The sequence below is a fragment of the Sinohyriopsis cumingii genome, unplaced genomic scaffold (assembly GCF_028554795.1).
Source record: "Sinohyriopsis cumingii isolate HCF-2022 unplaced genomic scaffold, ASM2855479v2 utg002790l, whole genome shotgun sequence".
Lineage (NCBI taxonomy): Eukaryota > Metazoa > Mollusca > Bivalvia > Unionida > Unionidae > Sinohyriopsis > Sinohyriopsis cumingii.
In genome coordinates, this window is record NW_028316300.1 from 169,940 (window position 1) to 186,945 (window position 17,006).

General features: G+C 34.4%; 1 protein-coding gene across 1 annotated transcript in view; it reads left to right on the plus strand.

Moving 5' to 3' along the window:
* Positions 1 to 16,435, plus strand: part of LOC149770060 (protein mono-ADP-ribosyltransferase PARP15-like) — a 46,292-nt gene extending 29,857 nt beyond the window's left edge. Inside the window, exons 6-7 of the mRNA XM_089949460.1 lie at positions 13,754 to 13,829; positions 16,230 to 16,435. Coding sequence (XP_089805586.1) covers positions 13,754 to 13,829; positions 16,230 to 16,435 — 282 coding nt within the window. The remainder of the gene's footprint in view (positions 1 to 13,753; positions 13,830 to 16,229) is intronic.
* Positions 16,436 to 17,006: the final 571 nt, after the last annotated feature.

The following is a 17,006-nucleotide window of genomic DNA, read 5'->3' on the forward strand; positions in this document are numbered from 1 at the left end:
TGTAGAGCTACATCTGTCTACCTTTCTATAATACCACCCACTTTAGTATATCATACATGACCTTCATGCTACAGAGCTTGGCAGTAGGCTACTACCTCCTGCCACTTAAACTTGTCGCCAGGGGTTAACGAGTTAAAAAACATGGGTTTTGCAGAATGACCTTTCTCTTTGAGTAAGTTCCATGACCAAACATTGTAAATAGATTGTTCATAGGGTACCATAGGGTTTTAAAGGTATGGTTATGTTTATGTGGTCAATCTTATACAGGCATCCGCAACTTCCTCCAGGACAATGGTCAGATAGTGATGTTAAAGCCAGACTGTGATATAAATGTAACCAGACAAAAACCAGGATGCAGGCTTGGTGCAACCATAATGTCATGGATTGAATATGCCTGAAGACAGAAGATAATGGTTTCAGTACATTAAGTTTAGGACTGCATACCTTTACCAGAAGTTGAGGTCATTGAGACTTGTTGATCAATTAATTTTTGATTCACCCATGCCTGACTTGTTCTCTATAGAGAAATATTAAACAAGGATGGGTATATAGTGTTCCATTCACAGGTACTCTTGTTGTACCCTGTATACAGGGCTGATCAAGTTTTCATCCACTCGTCCAGGACAAGTGGTTTAAAAAAATTAACTTGTCCCAGCTACCTTTTCTCAAAATTTCATTAACTTGGAAATGCCTCGATTTGATAAAGTGAATGCATGTTAAGTTAAAGAAAGAACAAAAGAAATAATTTCCTCAAAGAGCCTAATATTTCAGTTTTAGATTTTCAGTAATTCTTGCACTATTTCTTGGTTTACCTCTGTAATTACATCAACAAGAAAGGAAAGAAATTTACTGTAATTCAGAGTTTTCCTAACCTCTCAAGATTTAATTAAATGACAGAACAGGGTCTGTTCTTGTAATTAACACCAGATTCAATAAATCATGTTGTCCACCAGGAGTGCTCAAAGCATTTCCGTATCAGAAAATGATTTTCTGTAACAGGTTAGGGTAGGTTAGGGTATAGGCTTTGATGAAGAGAGCTTATTATTTCTTAAATTCATTCTTATCTAGTTTTAAAATCGTCTTTCATACTGGAATTTCTGCAACTCTTAACTTAAGGATTTTCTGCATATGCTGGATAATGTGCTGAAATCCATTGACAAACAATGGTTGAATTTCCATAATGTGCCAATCAGAGATACTGTTTGCAATAACTACAAAACATCATTCATTTAGTGATTCATGCTGTGGATGATTATGAAACCAGTTTTGCTGTAAATTTCTGTCTTTATTGTGTCATATTTGACATGTTCTGCTGCCACAGAGTTTGGAGAAATAGTTTCCCCTTGCTTTTAGTGGCAACTTTATGTTATATCCCATCACTTTCATGTGAATATTCCTTTCTATGAATTGTCTCTATTACCTTCTTTGGAAACATGATGTGAACTCATTTTGTCCACATAGTAAAGATCAAATCCTTTTTGGCTTGTCAGCTACTTATAAAGTTGTCATAACATATAAACACAGAATGCTCCTTGATTATCATAATCACTTTGCTTCAAATGGAGTATGTAATGTGGAAGTTGGTTATCTGTATAATCAACTAAAATTTAAAGAATCATACTGTCATAAAGGAAAAGCAACACTAAAATAGATAAAATCCCTTTCATTAATTTAAATTGCATTGACTCACTGGATTTAAATCAGTGGGTGATTTGCTCATGAGTATCTGGGTTGACTAACACAATATACAAAACAGCTGTTTAAAACATACTGGATTTGTTTTGTTTGAAGTGTTTTGATTGGCTGATAATTCGTTAGCTTAGACCAGTATGCATTCAAGTGGGTAAAAGAACATGAGCACAAGGTGACAGTTATCACCATATGAATGAATAAATGGAAAGGTAGATTCAAGCACTCATTGTTCCTGGAGGACATGGTTGTCCAGAGGAAAGCAGATAAAATCATTAAATCATGAAATTTGTGCACTTGTCTGACTTGTTTCAGTGTGTGATGTGATGTGATTTGGATTTTTAACGTAGCTTTAACAATTTTTCAGTCATATCGCTACAATGTCTGCAATGTGGCAGTTTATAGTGATGTCTAGCACTGGGGCATCATGCCGCAGTCCTAACACTAACCTCTTAATGCTGAGTGTCAAGCGAGGCAGCTGTTAGTACCGTTTTTGTAAGTCTTTGGTATGACTCGGCTGGGGTTCAGACCCACAAGCTCGTGCATCCGAGGTGGATGCTCTAACCACTAGGCCACCGGAGCGGTCGACTTATTTCAAAATAGGAAATAAGCAATTGTCCCAGGCTAAAGCCTTGCAAAATTAGAATTGTCTGTCTTTGAAAAATTAATAGTCCAGGACATCAGGCTATGTGATTTGATCATCTGGTTGGTATATCCTTTTATACCTGGTGTCATCATGAAAGTCAGCTGAGGGATGTATATTGATGAGTACTATGTCATCGTAAAGGTAGGTCACTATGACCTATATTTTGCACTTTATAGACCAGCTTGAACTTTGTGTTTGAACTGTTCCTGCTTGAAGCAATAAACAAGGTGATTATATAGGCCTGTATCATCTCCACACCTACATAAAATGTGACTGTGATCTACATTTCACATTTTCCTGGAATAGCCTTTTGCATTTAGCTCATGACCACATAATCTTTGTACATACTGTCCTATCTAGAAGTATGAAACTTGGTGAAGGAATTCCTCTTTATGTGGCATTAGTCAATCAGTCATTACAGAAGTAGGTCATTGAGGCGCATATGTTAAGCTTGACAGACTTTGTAAAATTTTGTGTCTAACTTGCATTTCTCAGAGACCATATATGCTACAGTCATGAAATTGATGACGGTAATACTACCATTCCTTTAAAACAAAAAGAAACATATCTTGATCTTTTACTGGTTTTACTGATTTTGCATTTAGTTCATTACCATGTAAGTTTTTGCTGTATGCATAGAATCATTAAATTTGGTTCATGTTTAAATGACTTTCATCAGAATTTTATGCTTAAATTCATGTATTAGGTGCAATGTATGATACTGGTTATACAGTGTTGATTAAACCTTGGGTTTTAAAATTATAAAGATAAAAATATAGCAAAATAGTTTATTGTGAAGATCAGTTTAGTCTGAATTTCTTTTTTGCATGAAGATGAATATTTACATCAACTGTTGGAGACCATAAAAGCTTTAAGATATGTAATACATGATTTTAATCAGTTTTTTCATGTCATATGCTTTGAGGAATCTCGATTTAGTCATGACCATCTATCCATCTATCTGTTCCAAGGAGCTTGTTGGCAAGGTGTGCTATAAAATTATGCTAAAATATTTGCATTTATAGGTGACATGATTAGATTTTCAGGCCAGTAATTTTTAACTCGCCTGCTTGTACGGTGAAGTGGGCATACATGGCCCTCCTCAACAAGTGCTATTTTCAACTTCTTAAGAACCACTGAACCAACTTTAAGCGAACTTGGCAAAGAAGCAGCCTGACTTGAATCAGAATGGCTTTTGAAGTTGGTGACATAAGGGTTATGAAATTTTTGTGCTAATGATGGCTGCTTTGCCAGCGTATTTGGTGAATATTACTAAAAGTGGGAAAACTTTTAATATCTTAGTCTAAAAAATGGCTACATCAGATTTCACAAACTTTGCATTCTAGCATGAAGGGCTTTCAGGTGCTGATATAGAATATAAGTGATTATTAAGAATTTAGTAACTTGCAAGCAGCTGAATTTGACTAAATGTGGCAGAAGGCATCATGGCATAAAGGAATTACAAATTTGTAGAAAAGCTGTGAATGTGCCTTTAAACATAGTTGTCATTATTTAAAATAACAGAATGCTTTAATGGCTTTACATAATTGATTAGCAGATTTTGACCATTAATGATAAATAAACATCCTGGCATTAAGAGTTTTAAATTTGTACAAATGATGCTGATTTGGAGCAAAATGTGGCTACGATTACCACAAATAAAAAGACATTGAATGACTACTTAGGCAGCTGAATGGCCAAGTCTGAAAATAAACCCTTGAATTATGCTCTACCAAGTGAGCTACCATAGTTCAATAGCAAAATGTAAATTCTGTTATTGCCCAGATGCTTGCATGAGCTCACATTTGTATATTCCAAAATTTTAATACTTCTGGAACAGATTCTGGAGAGCTTAAACTTAACTTAGCTCTTTCAAGACAAAGAACCAGTCCTTCATAATCCTTGAATCTTCTGATATCCCTCCCACTTTCATCAATATCTTCTGTTTCATACTTGACATGAACAGCAGCACCCACGTGGACATGACAGGAGGTTGATCTCATTTTCTTTTTATTCACAATGTCACTCTTGTCATCATAAACGTATGCGACAGCGAACATGTTGCAGAAGTATATTAAGTGACTCTCTGAGCAGCTTATTATAGTCGTTGCTAAACATGGCTTGCTCGCGAATCTCTGTCTATTGGGTTTGAATGTGCTCTTCTACATGTACACTGTAGGTCAGCGTGCAGCATCCCTGGAGTTTATTTGAGGCACCATAGAGGGTATACTTTTCGCTATACGTGCCTGTGTAAATGTTTGCTCAGATATGACTTATTGTCATATATCAAATAAACTGTGTTTTCATTATACATGTTTTGTAAAAACTGATCATTGAAAGCTAACTGATTTCATTGATAAGTTAATTAGTATTGCTGTATTTAATTTTCATGTTTATACATTTTGAATGTCCCACAGGACACTATTGTCCATGTTAGATTATAGGTTAATGGTAGAGGAATAATATAAAAAAAAAAGTTGCCTAACAGTATCGACAATTATGTTACCCTGCTTGAATGGTTAGCAAAATGAAGATTTTTATATTGAATGTGCTGAAATTTGGCTTGGCATATTACGAGTTGCTGTCTGATGACAATCGTACATTTTGTCTACAATGGGAGAACATCTTCAACAGAGAAAAAGTTACTAGCAGTATACAGTTTAAAGGTTGGTATATTATTATTATTATTATTATTATTGCCCTTTAATGTCTCACTGTTGTATGGATGTTGGAAATTTGTGATACCCAAATCATAGTTGCATGATTCATACAAGCTCAGGGCCAGATCGAGGGAAGGGGTTTGGGGTATCTAGACCCACCCCAGGCAAAACACCCCCGCCCCCCCCCAAATAAACCCACAACCTGCATGCACAAACGTTTAGTAACTTGTCACTTGAAATTTGACAAACGTTTTATTCTTGTGCATGTTTTTTTTGGGGGGGGGTGTATTATGCCCATTTGAGTAAAAAGACAGACTTTTGCTTTGTGTCCTTCTGAGGAAAGTCAGGGCCCCTTTGAAATTTTGGACCCCCCCAAACACTTGATCGGATCCAACCCTGCAAACTTGCCCTCTCCATTTTTTGTTTCATCCAACTATAAATAAATTTAATATTTCCAGGGTGCATCATAATGTTGTTGTAAAAGTAGCGACATTTTTCACAAACACTCTTCAAGCAGTCACACTATTTAAAAATCGCGGCAGAATTACTCGAAATGTGTGTTGGTGCAAACATATACTATTGGTTTTGTGTTAAGATAGTAGATATTAAAGTGAGAGCATTATTTTCGAAACTTGTTCGATATTTGTAATAGTTTGGGGGAATTTTAGTGCATATGCGGAAGGTGAAAGGAGGATTTAAAGAACACATACATGCAACAAAATACTTTTTTTGCACATATTCACTGTTTTATTAATTAAGCCTTATTTTAAAATATACATGTAGCTTATATATTCAGTGTTCATTACATAATGGAATTGGCACATGCCTAATTTCTGTTAATTCCATCAGCTACATTGATTGCTGAGTTCAAATGCAGTGCTTCAATATTGCGTTGTTTCAATTTAGTATTGTTAATCACTTGAAATGCATTTGCAGCATTAAATATGTTGAGTTTACCATGGTTTCTTTTCCAACTATGCTAATGAATTGCAATGTGCAAGTAAATCCATGTCTGAAATGTTAAACTATATCTGTATGCAACAGGTATTTGTCTTCGTCAGATGCATTTCTACATTTTTACTTTAACATAGTAATGAATGAATTTATTACTTTTATAAGTCTCTACTGAAGAATTTTTTTAAAAATTTATTTATTTATTTATTTTTTTTATTTATTTATTATGTTTTCAGAAGATTTGGAAACACAAATTTATCACAACTGGATGTATGTCAGATGAAGCAGTAAAATGCAGCACATTGACTCAAGATGGATATTTGGATCTCATCATTATTATTCGAAATGAAAGACCATTAAAATGGAGGTTCTTAAAAAGGAGACTGAACATTGCCATTTGTAGTTTAGTAATTAGAAAGATTTTATGGCACACAACAATGTATGTTTTTAATTCACTTGCAGAAAAATAAATGATGAACAGTATGAAAATAATTTTATGGGTATGGTCCCTGTCATGTGAGTGAACAATGTTTTACAATTTTTTGTTAACCTTTTATTTTTTTGTTGATAATCAGAAGCATTGAAACAAACCCAGGACCACCAAAATTGAATGAAGTTCCACCCTCAAAAAGGGTTCGAAAGACTGGTCATATCTACTGCACTTACTTAACAGAGAGAGATTCACTTGAGAATGCATCCGCTTATTTCAAGAAAGACATGCATAAGCTCGCGTCTGGATCATTCAGTGAAAAACAAGAACTGAATTTGAAGGGAGACAGCAGCAGCATTGCAGTAGGCCAATCATGTGTTCCAAATAAACACATTTGACTGGAAATTATCATGACAGTTGTCAAGTAAATTTCAAACAAGATGATGGTGCAGTGCATAGTGATGGAGAAAACAGTTATGGCTATTCTTCTAGTTCAGAGGAAAGTTTTCTTTCAGAAACACCATATTCTTCTGAAGATGATTATGAACATGATCATAATCTTTCTGAAGACATTAAGGATACACCGATATATGAAGGTGCTAAGCTATCAACAGGAGCAAGTATGCTACTCATTATGACTTACGTACTGGAGCATAATCTAACATGGGATGCATTTTCACATCTTCTCCACATTATCTCCTTGCATTGTAAAGAAAATAACACAATACCTGTTTCAACACATTTGTTTAAAAGGTGGTTTCAAAATTTAAAAATTCCACCAAAGAAGCACACATTTTGCTCGTCCAGTTTTCTAAGCATTTAGGACGACTTTCCCGACACATGTCCAAATCAACTGTGTGGAAACAGATTCCAAAAGAAGCCTGATAAAAGTTTCTCTGTTGAAATCTCTTTGGTTGAATGGTTAAAGACACTGGTGTACAATTTTTCTTTCAGAGAAAAATTGCAGTTTCGATTCAAAAGAGAAAAGAAAATGGATGGCTATCTTGAGGATATATATGATGGGCTTCATTATAAAGCATTTAATGAACTTTTCTCCAGCCAGAACAATATTTCTTTTATGTGGAATACTGATGGAATCCCACTTTTTAAGAGTTCCAATACATCGCTTTGGCCAGTTTATTTTGTAGTTAATGAACTTCCATTTAAGATGCATCGTAACCTGGAAAATTTGCTTTTAGCTGGTCTTTGGATTGGTCCTAAAAAGCCTGAAATGTTGAAATTTGTAAAGCCATTTATCAAAGATCTAGAAAAACTTGAGAAGGGCATCAAAATAGAAACTGATGTTGATGATACGATTATAGTTAAAGGTATTTTGATGGTGGAACAGCTGATCTGCCAGCAAGATGTGTAGTGTGTAACATGACACAATAAAATGGACTTTATAGTTGTCCACATTGCATTCAGCCGGGGCAGTCTGCTGGTCCTGTTAAAGGAAGAGGCCATATATTTCCATTTCAGTTTGACAATCCTAACAGGCCCTAGAAGAAGTCTTGAAGGTTCATTAGAAATGGCACAATCTGCAGCTAATACAGGGAGGCCAGTGTATGGTATAAAAGGACCGTGTTGGTTCACAAAATTGAAAGATTATAATTTTTTGTACTGGGAATTGCATTGATTACAAGTCATGCACTGTGTCATATTAGGCATGACAAAGTGATTAATATATCTTTGGTTCTCCAAAGATACATCAGAGAAAACGTACAGTTGTTTTAGATCATTGGAAGAAGTCAATGAAAGACTTGAGAATATCAAACCACCATTAAATATTAAGAGGAAACCAAGGTCAATAAATGATCTTAAATACTGGAAAGCAGCAGAATTTCGATCTTGATTGTTCTATTATGCTGCAGTGGTGCTGCGGGATATGCTAACATTTGAACATTACATACACTTTTTGTTACTTAGTAATTCTATATATATTCTTAAAGACTATCTGCAGCGAGGAAATAAATGCTGCAGAAATTTTTTGGGAACATTTTGTGGCACGATTTTCAGATTTATATGAAGAAAGATATGACACTTAATGTGCATTTTTTGCTCCATCTACCTGAAAATGTTAGACAGCTCCAACCTTTATGGGCATAGTCATGTTTCCATTTGTTTTCTATCAGAATTGTACTGTTTAGTTAGCCATTATGAGTTTATTTTATTCTTTTCAAGACCATATCTTCATCTTGAGCATCTACACGTTTTTAATCTAAATGAGATGATTGTTGTGTCAAAGCAAGACTAAAACAGTCTGTAAGAAAATTAAATTTTTTTAAATAAAAAACAACAGAGTACATATCAACAGTTGCAAAATAGAAATGATGTCTGTTTGGCAATAATCAGGATTGCCCTGCTCAAAATTTAACATATGCACAAAATATTTAAGTCCAAATTTCTCATGTGATAACTCACATGAGAAAATCAAACTTAGAACAAATTTGAAATAAGAGTTTACCACAAATTTCCTCAAAGTCCAAATTTCTTACGTGATAATTCGCATGAGAATTTAGAACTCTGCCTTATTTTCAAACTTGTTAAATACATTTGTACAGAATAATTTTCCGCACATGTGAGAATTAGGTTAGGTTTTTCCCTGGCTCACAAGATCTAACAAACTGCACATGTGAGCCTGCAAAATCTACCCAATTTGCATACATTTCTAACAAGGTTCTCATGTGCATCTTACGAGCAGCTCATGTGAACTGGTGAGGTTTTTCTGTATGAGTGGGAAAGCATTAACGTGTTTTTAATAAAATTTGCTAATCTCATTATTCTGTTGTTGATAACTGATAACAAGACTGCATTAATAAGTGAGTTGGGCATGTGCATTTGTACATAATGTGATGAGCAAAATGATCAAATCGATAATTATGTGGTTATCTCATTTTTGGTGTAGTAAATTGCAATGACAGAACTGCTTAGCAGCAATATCAAGTACAGCTTGCAGTCCTTTAGACAGCAAAATGCAACACAATCTTGGTTGATATTCACTGAACCTATTTCTTAGCAGCAGTGATCTTCAAGCTGTAAGATCTATTACTGCACACTGTTCAAACTCCAAAATAAAGAGTCTGTTTGAAAATAAGATTGACATAGTTTTCTCTGGGGTTATAACCGAAACTTAAAGGACACATATTTTGTCTTCATTAAACCAGTCTCCAGGCTGTTAACAAACAACATATTTAACAGTACTATTGATTGCCAAAATTGGTCCAAGTCACCTACATTTCATCTCGTTTATAAAAAAAAAATTGGTACCAAACTTTTTTGCTTGTTCTGACACATTCTTTTTCAGAGAAAACAGTAATTAATATATATACTCTGTCAGTTTTTATTCCTTATGAAAAGAAGTTTGATTTTTACCCCTTGTAGTGGATAATAATAATAATAATAGTAATAATAATAATAACAACACTTGCAGTAACAACAACATACACAGGTATAACATATATGATAATAAGAAAAATTGAAAAATAAAAGATTAAGAATTTTTTTATAAAAAATCTCCATTTTCTGGTAAAAAATACTCATTGTTTACTTACTGATATTGTGTGGAAATGTATAATATAAGAAAGAAAATCGCATGCATTTATTTTATTAATCCAAGAACAATGAAGTTTATTATTATTATTATTATTATTATTAGTTTTGATATTTATTTCATTAATGTATTTAGTATAAATCTGGTAATAATATTAGGTATCTTACTAAATGTAATTGTTGGAAATTAAAAGATAATGTACATATTTCATTTAAGATACCGGTATTAAGAATTAGAGTGAAAATATTTACCAGTACTTCATATAGATTTATTGTTGTATAATTACCAATCTCATTTTTTTTCTGTGCTCATGTTAACCTACTTCTGCTGTTTAAATGAAAAATAATTTTATTACTAACCTAAATACCTAAATGTTATATTGGAATATGGGGAAGACAGAATTTGAAATACTTCTAAAGAGAAAAGCCAGAAAAAATCCTGACTTGAACAGATTAAAATTTTAATGTTTACTGCTATAAATCAGCAAGGCCACCCATATCCATGAGGTCAGAAGACTTTCAGAGAAAGAAATGTTCTTAAAAAAATCATCAGAGATCCCCACAGTTGATTGAAGGAATGTTAATATCATGCTAGATGAAATAAGTTTCACCTCTAAAGTGCTCTCCATCACGGTTCACTGTCATCTCACCTCTGTCTGCGTGGGTTCGAGTCTCGGGCTCGGCCAATGTGGATATGTGAAAAAGCTTGTTGTTAGCTTCTTGTGGGTCATTGGTTCTTTCTGGGGTTTTCCCGGGTTCTTCCTCCACCATTAATACTGGTCACCATGTATAGCCTGTCTTGTGCTGAAAATGGCGTTAAACCCTATAACAACAATAACAACAGATTTTCACCAGGATATCTAGAGGATGTCACAAGATAGGACTGTGATATTTTTGTTCATTCAGCTGCCTGAAGCTCTATTTCTTGAAGTGTATGTCACTTTTAAAATTCAGACTTTTATTGAGGTAGTGATATATATCATCACAGGTCTACCTTTACTTTTGAAAGTTATTAATTTATAGTGAACTATATTTGCCAGTTTCATAAAAATGAACAACTACTGTATGTTTCTGCCATATTTTTCAGTTGTTGCATCTTCCAGATTTGACATCAAATGAATACAGCTACAATGCAGAATGCTGCCAATTTGTTTCATTCAGATCAAAATGATAAAATTTGTTTAGAGCACAAATGAAGTATTGCTTAATTTTTCTGTATCTTGCATATCTATTTAAAGTTAGTATGATTGCTGCATGTACTTTCAGCATTATAGTAGTACATTACTGGGGCATGCACTGCACTGTTGTAAAAGTGAGTTCAGCATGACTGCAGCCTGCAAATTCAGCATGATAGTAATTCACGCTGGAAAGTTGAATTGTTGTGATTTCTTTTTAAAAAAAGTCAAATTAACACTTCAGTTACATCTCAAATTTTAATTCACAGACAGAAGTTTATGAGCTGATGTTGGTAATATTAAATCACAGTAGATGTTCATCAGCAAAAGAGTTCATTGGGATCTATTCTAACACCAATATTCATATTGTTTTTAAATAATGTAGTTTTGTGTGTACAACTTTTAAAAATTGATTTGTATGCAGATGATACTACTTTGTATAAGTCTGATTCTAATATTAAAAGTTTGAACTTAGGGTGAAGAATTAACTTGAGTTGAATATTGGTGCTCACTAAATTATGTTTATCAGTCCCCTAAAAACCACATTAGTGTTACTCAGAACTTGATATTGTCAGTGAACAGAAATGCAAATCTTGAAGTGCATATAAAAAATAATCTAACTGAAAATGTTTACACAGAATAACTTTTGGGAGTTCATGTTGATAAGAATCAAGACATATGTAAACAAATGAAACACAGTTGTTCTGTAGTAAGCTCAGGAATGTATCTTTTACAGATTCTTCTGAAGATAAAATGTTATGGGGTGTGTGAGGCCTGGGCCTGACGTCTCGTTCACCAGAGAAAAGTGAAGCATCTCTCGCAGCCTCTCCTTTCCAGTTGTAGTGATTGCTGTGGGACCACTGTCTGGCTCTGCTGGGCAGAGGTTACTTGTATGTGGCCTATCCTACACTGTTGTGTCCACAGCAGCACCTTCACAATGGGCCCCCTGTTTACACAGAGCCTGCTGTGTGGTGCGACCGAGTGCCTGGCGGTATAACTGGGTGGGCAGACTAGGCTTGTTAGCCTTGGCGGACAGCCAGTCTAAAAGAAGGAAAACTATGACTCCAAACCCGGGCAGATAGAGCTTGTCAGACTTGTCAGGCAGTTTGTCTAGGAGAAGGAAACTCTGATTCCAAACCCACCAAGTCCCAGCCATTGGATGATGGCTCCACTGCCTTGTGGATATCTTTGGGAGAAAGAAAGGCTACGGGAGAAAACCTGGACAGAAAATCCGGAGTGGAGCCCCTAAGGCAGCTAGGTGTCAACTATGACTTCCTTCCAGCAGCTCCTGCATCCAAACTGGTGCCAAATGTCATGCTCAGCATTCCTTTGGACCGCACCAGCAAGGACGAGAGGGGGATCCTGATGTCTGGGCAGCCCAGGATCTCCATACTCCATGCCCAGGCTTGCGCCCTGGAGAGGTCACTCCAGTCTCGCTACTGAGTGAGGAATCACTCGCACATAGGCCTGCACAGTCACAGCAGATGATGCCAACACCCCAGAGACAGATGACACTCCAAGGGCACTATTTGCATGGTCTCTCAAGACTGAGCCACCAGTGATGATGATCACAAATTATTTTACAGTGTATTCATTCATCCTTTTTTGACTGTAGATGCACAGTTTGGGGAAATAAAACTGGTAGTAATATTGAAACAATCCACAAACTTCCAAAAAGGGCAGAAAGAATTATCCTAAATTTACCATTTGATCAGTTGATACACCATCCAAAATTTTATTCTCAGAATTGAAATTGCTGAAATTTGAATACAGATTTGCCTTCTACAAGTCCTTGATGTTCAAGCAAAGAACAAACATTGGCCACAATATTTAATAATAATAAGAAGAAGAAGAATAATAAAGACTTTATTTAGAGAAGGTAACTCAGTTACTGAACTAATCGACCTTGAGGCCATCTATCTGTTATGTACAATATATATAGTATATACAACATGATGTGAAGAATTTGGCTCGACACTGAATAATTAAGTGATTTTAAAAATTGAAGTATCAATTTGAATGGTAGGTTTCATTTTAAGTCAGAAGAACAATACTAAGGACATAAATTGAGATTTATTACAAATGGTTGCAGAACAGGATTTCCTAAAACAAATACTGGCACTTTTAAAGTATCATTTGCTTACTCTAATGGTGTACTGTTGAATGTAGGACTTCAGAATTGTCAGACTAGAAAAAAATCAAAATATATGTTCAAAACAAATTTTTATGACCATTGTCTTGAAAGGCAGTTTTCTTTGTAAATATTGAAATATGTACACTCCATTTTATTCTGTTAATCCATATCATATGCACTTATGCATTTATCTGTAATGTATTTAAGCATTTTCTGTCATTATGATTATGATTATTATTTTTATTTTTAAAAAAATGTATTTACCTTTATTTGTCCTGAGGGTCTCAAAGGAGAATAGTATACTATTCACTGAGTTACCCTCATTAAATGAAGTATTCATTACTACTATTATTATTGTTATTATTATTATTAAGCATATTCAACATGATGAAACATTGTATTAGACCATTTATGCAAGAATCTGGATTGAAACATTGTTTCATCATACTGTTAAGGTTTAAGTATCTGATAGTCACCATGATCAATATGCAAATGACAAAATGTGTATCTTTACAGGCTTTCACCATAGAAGAGAAAAGAAGAATTGCCAAAAAGAAACAGAAGATAAAAAAGCCTCCTGTCCAGCAGTGCAGTAAGTGTATATACAACAGGCTAGGATGTATCGGGCCACTAATTATTTATAGCCAGAGAACCAGCCTACTGGTGTTAGGATAAAAAATATAGTACTAAATATTTTGAAGTGAACCATTGGCTAGTAAATGTATTTAAGTTTCTTCCATTATACAGTTCATAAACTTCAATTTATTTACTATAGTTGACAATAAAATATTTTCTTTTACTTTGATGTCTTTTATTTAGTTTCCTGCAGACAAAAGATAATATTGACTTTTGGTGTGAAACTATGTTATTAGGTGGAAACCATGACTGCGGTGGCCAGACTGGTTAGAACATAGACCTCAGATATGGGAGGTTGCGGGTTTGAACCCTGGCTAAGTCATAACAAAGACTTCTAAAAATGGTACTAGCAGCTGCCTCACTTGGCACTCAGCATAATAAGAGGTTAGTGTTAGGACTGGTCGGCCTGATGTCAAAATAATGTTGCTGGGTGGGACATGATACTACATGTCTGTGGCATGATGCCTCAGTACTAGACATCAGTATAAACTGCCACACTGCAGACATTATCAGAAATGCTGCCATTCATGCACAAGCTAAAACATATTAGTTAGCAAGTTCATTTTGATGATCCAAGCTTGCTGCAACCTTGTAGCAAGCTTGTGGCAAGCTAATAACAAGGATGTATTTTAGTTTGGGCAGTATTTTAAAATAACTTAAGACATAAATAAACCACTCGTGGGTAACATTGTATGTGCAAATGAAACCTGAGTGCATTTTAGTTTAGGTATAATACATAAACATAAACACAGTTTATGACATCTGAAGAAAAAATTGTGGAATACTTAATTATTTTATAATACTTGGTGAATAATATTTTATAATACAGTAAAATCTATTTGGATGAAATCTCTACAGTAACTAGGACAGAACAAATGTTCAGAGCTACTCATAATTTCAAGGTTTGTGAGAGATATGAATCTAATTCAGGCAAAGTATTCTTTTACTTGGGATGTGGGATATATGGTTAAGTATAGCTGTCAACTCTCCCCATGGGAGAAAAAACTCCCAATTTTTGAGGTCGTTCCACCCTTACCTCAGTCCCAATTTCATATTATATCCCAATTTTTGCAGAGAATTCCCAATTATTACATTTTTTTTCTCAGTAAATAGAACCGTACAGCAATACTAAAATCACAAATAAACCACAACAAACATTAAACCACAACAATAAAATTGTCATCAATTAGTTTCAATCCAAAGGAGGATCACTGTGATGTTGTAACATCTCCATTCCCACCAAAGAAACTGACACGAGTGAACACCTGGCATTACTGTACCATCTGTACAAACATTAATTACCATCATTAAATTAAAAGAAGGAATGGAGAAACATACCACGCAGCTAATATGTACCCTCCCAAAAATTGTTCAGAATAAATATGTTTTTTAATAAACAATGTTAAATGCATTTCAGGTTGAGAATAAAAAAGGGATATAAAACGTGGGAAAATAAGTTGCCACATATATGGTACATGTAGCTTGAGGCTGCATATTTAGGTACTGCTAGTTACAACAAAATAGGGCATTATTTGCCAATCAGTTGCTGGTGCTTACATAACACGCACTGTAGAACATGGTTTCTTTGAATTATGTCAGAGGGCCAGTCCATTTCACAAGATAATTCGAATGATAAGGATTAACTGTTAATTAGTTATGCTGGCTTTCTTACTTGTTTTCTTAAGACTAACAGTTTGTGCAGTTTGGCGACAACTGACCAGAATATGAATGGAGGGCATGGCCTGGGAGAATATAAGGCATGTCTCAGGGAGAATTGTGTGTAAATTAATTGCAGACTTGCCACACTGCAGACATCGTAGCGATATGACTGAAAAATTGTTAAAGCTATTGTTAAAAATCCAAATCACACACACACACACACACACACTTACTTGATATGGAGGATATTACAAATGTTTTATAGGGCTTCATTTTCATGGCAGTTTTTTTGCATCAATCTCTAACATAATCATAGGACTTTGCTTTCATATCTCAGATGTATTTGATTTCTTCTTATTCCACTTTTATTGATTTAGAATGGTTGTTTTTTTTAATGCATCTAGAAGTTTTAAAATGTTACAATGCTAATAGTAATATAAAAAAATTCAAGATTAATATAAAATGAAATGTTACACTATATAAATGTACAAAACAGGAATTTACTTTGCACTTGAGTATCATTTTAAAATAAAACAGAACTAGTTATTTAAATATACTGACAGAAAAATATGGTTTGATTTGGGATATTTTAATTCAGCTTATATGCTTTTATTTTTTTTTAAATCAAAATTTGCAATGAAAAACTGTTTATACAGATATGATGTCCTGTAATGTTTATTCATATAATAATTTGAAGGAAATGATGAAGAAATGCTTGAAGGATTGCTCAAGTTAAACAACAAAACAGTGAAAATAAAGGTTTTCCAAGGAGACATGAATCAGGAGCCTTTTGACTGCACTTTGATCAGGTTGGAGAAATGTGATCATAATGGTAAGACATTCACACAGATAGTTAAAGACTATGATTATGATTCCTTCTGGACACTAATGGAGTTTGCTTAAACAAGATGACATTATTACACCTGCTAACCTTTACAGTTTGGAAATGATCCTAAAAATACAGACTTGCAGAACAAAAGCTGAGATTATGGAAATAAGATTGTTGCAGTAAAATGTGGATACCTGCTTGATTACAGATCTGGGATCAGTATAGTTTGTCAGGGAACCAGACTAACTTTATAAGAGTACTTCTGATGCTTTTAAACTGCACATATTCGTTTCTTCATGAAAAATGTTTGCATGATCAAGCTGTTGCTTATAGAAATTTCTAAAACTGTCATCCAGCAAGTGATATGTGCTCAAGACAAAAGAGAAAATAGGTCTCTTAAATAGTTTGAATAATCAGTACAGAAGAACAAAATGAAATATTCAGATTCTTTGGAAGGGAGTGGGGAAGCAGGAAGGACAACAATTACATGTTTTGGACATCATGTGTTGATTAGTTTTATGGTGGAGAGATGATTGTGAAATTAAATAAACAAGCTAAGGATTTAAATAAAATTGAGAGATAGGAAGAAGACAAGAAGACATTGAGCCCCATTGTAATTGAAACTGCTGTTTGTGAAACTGTACT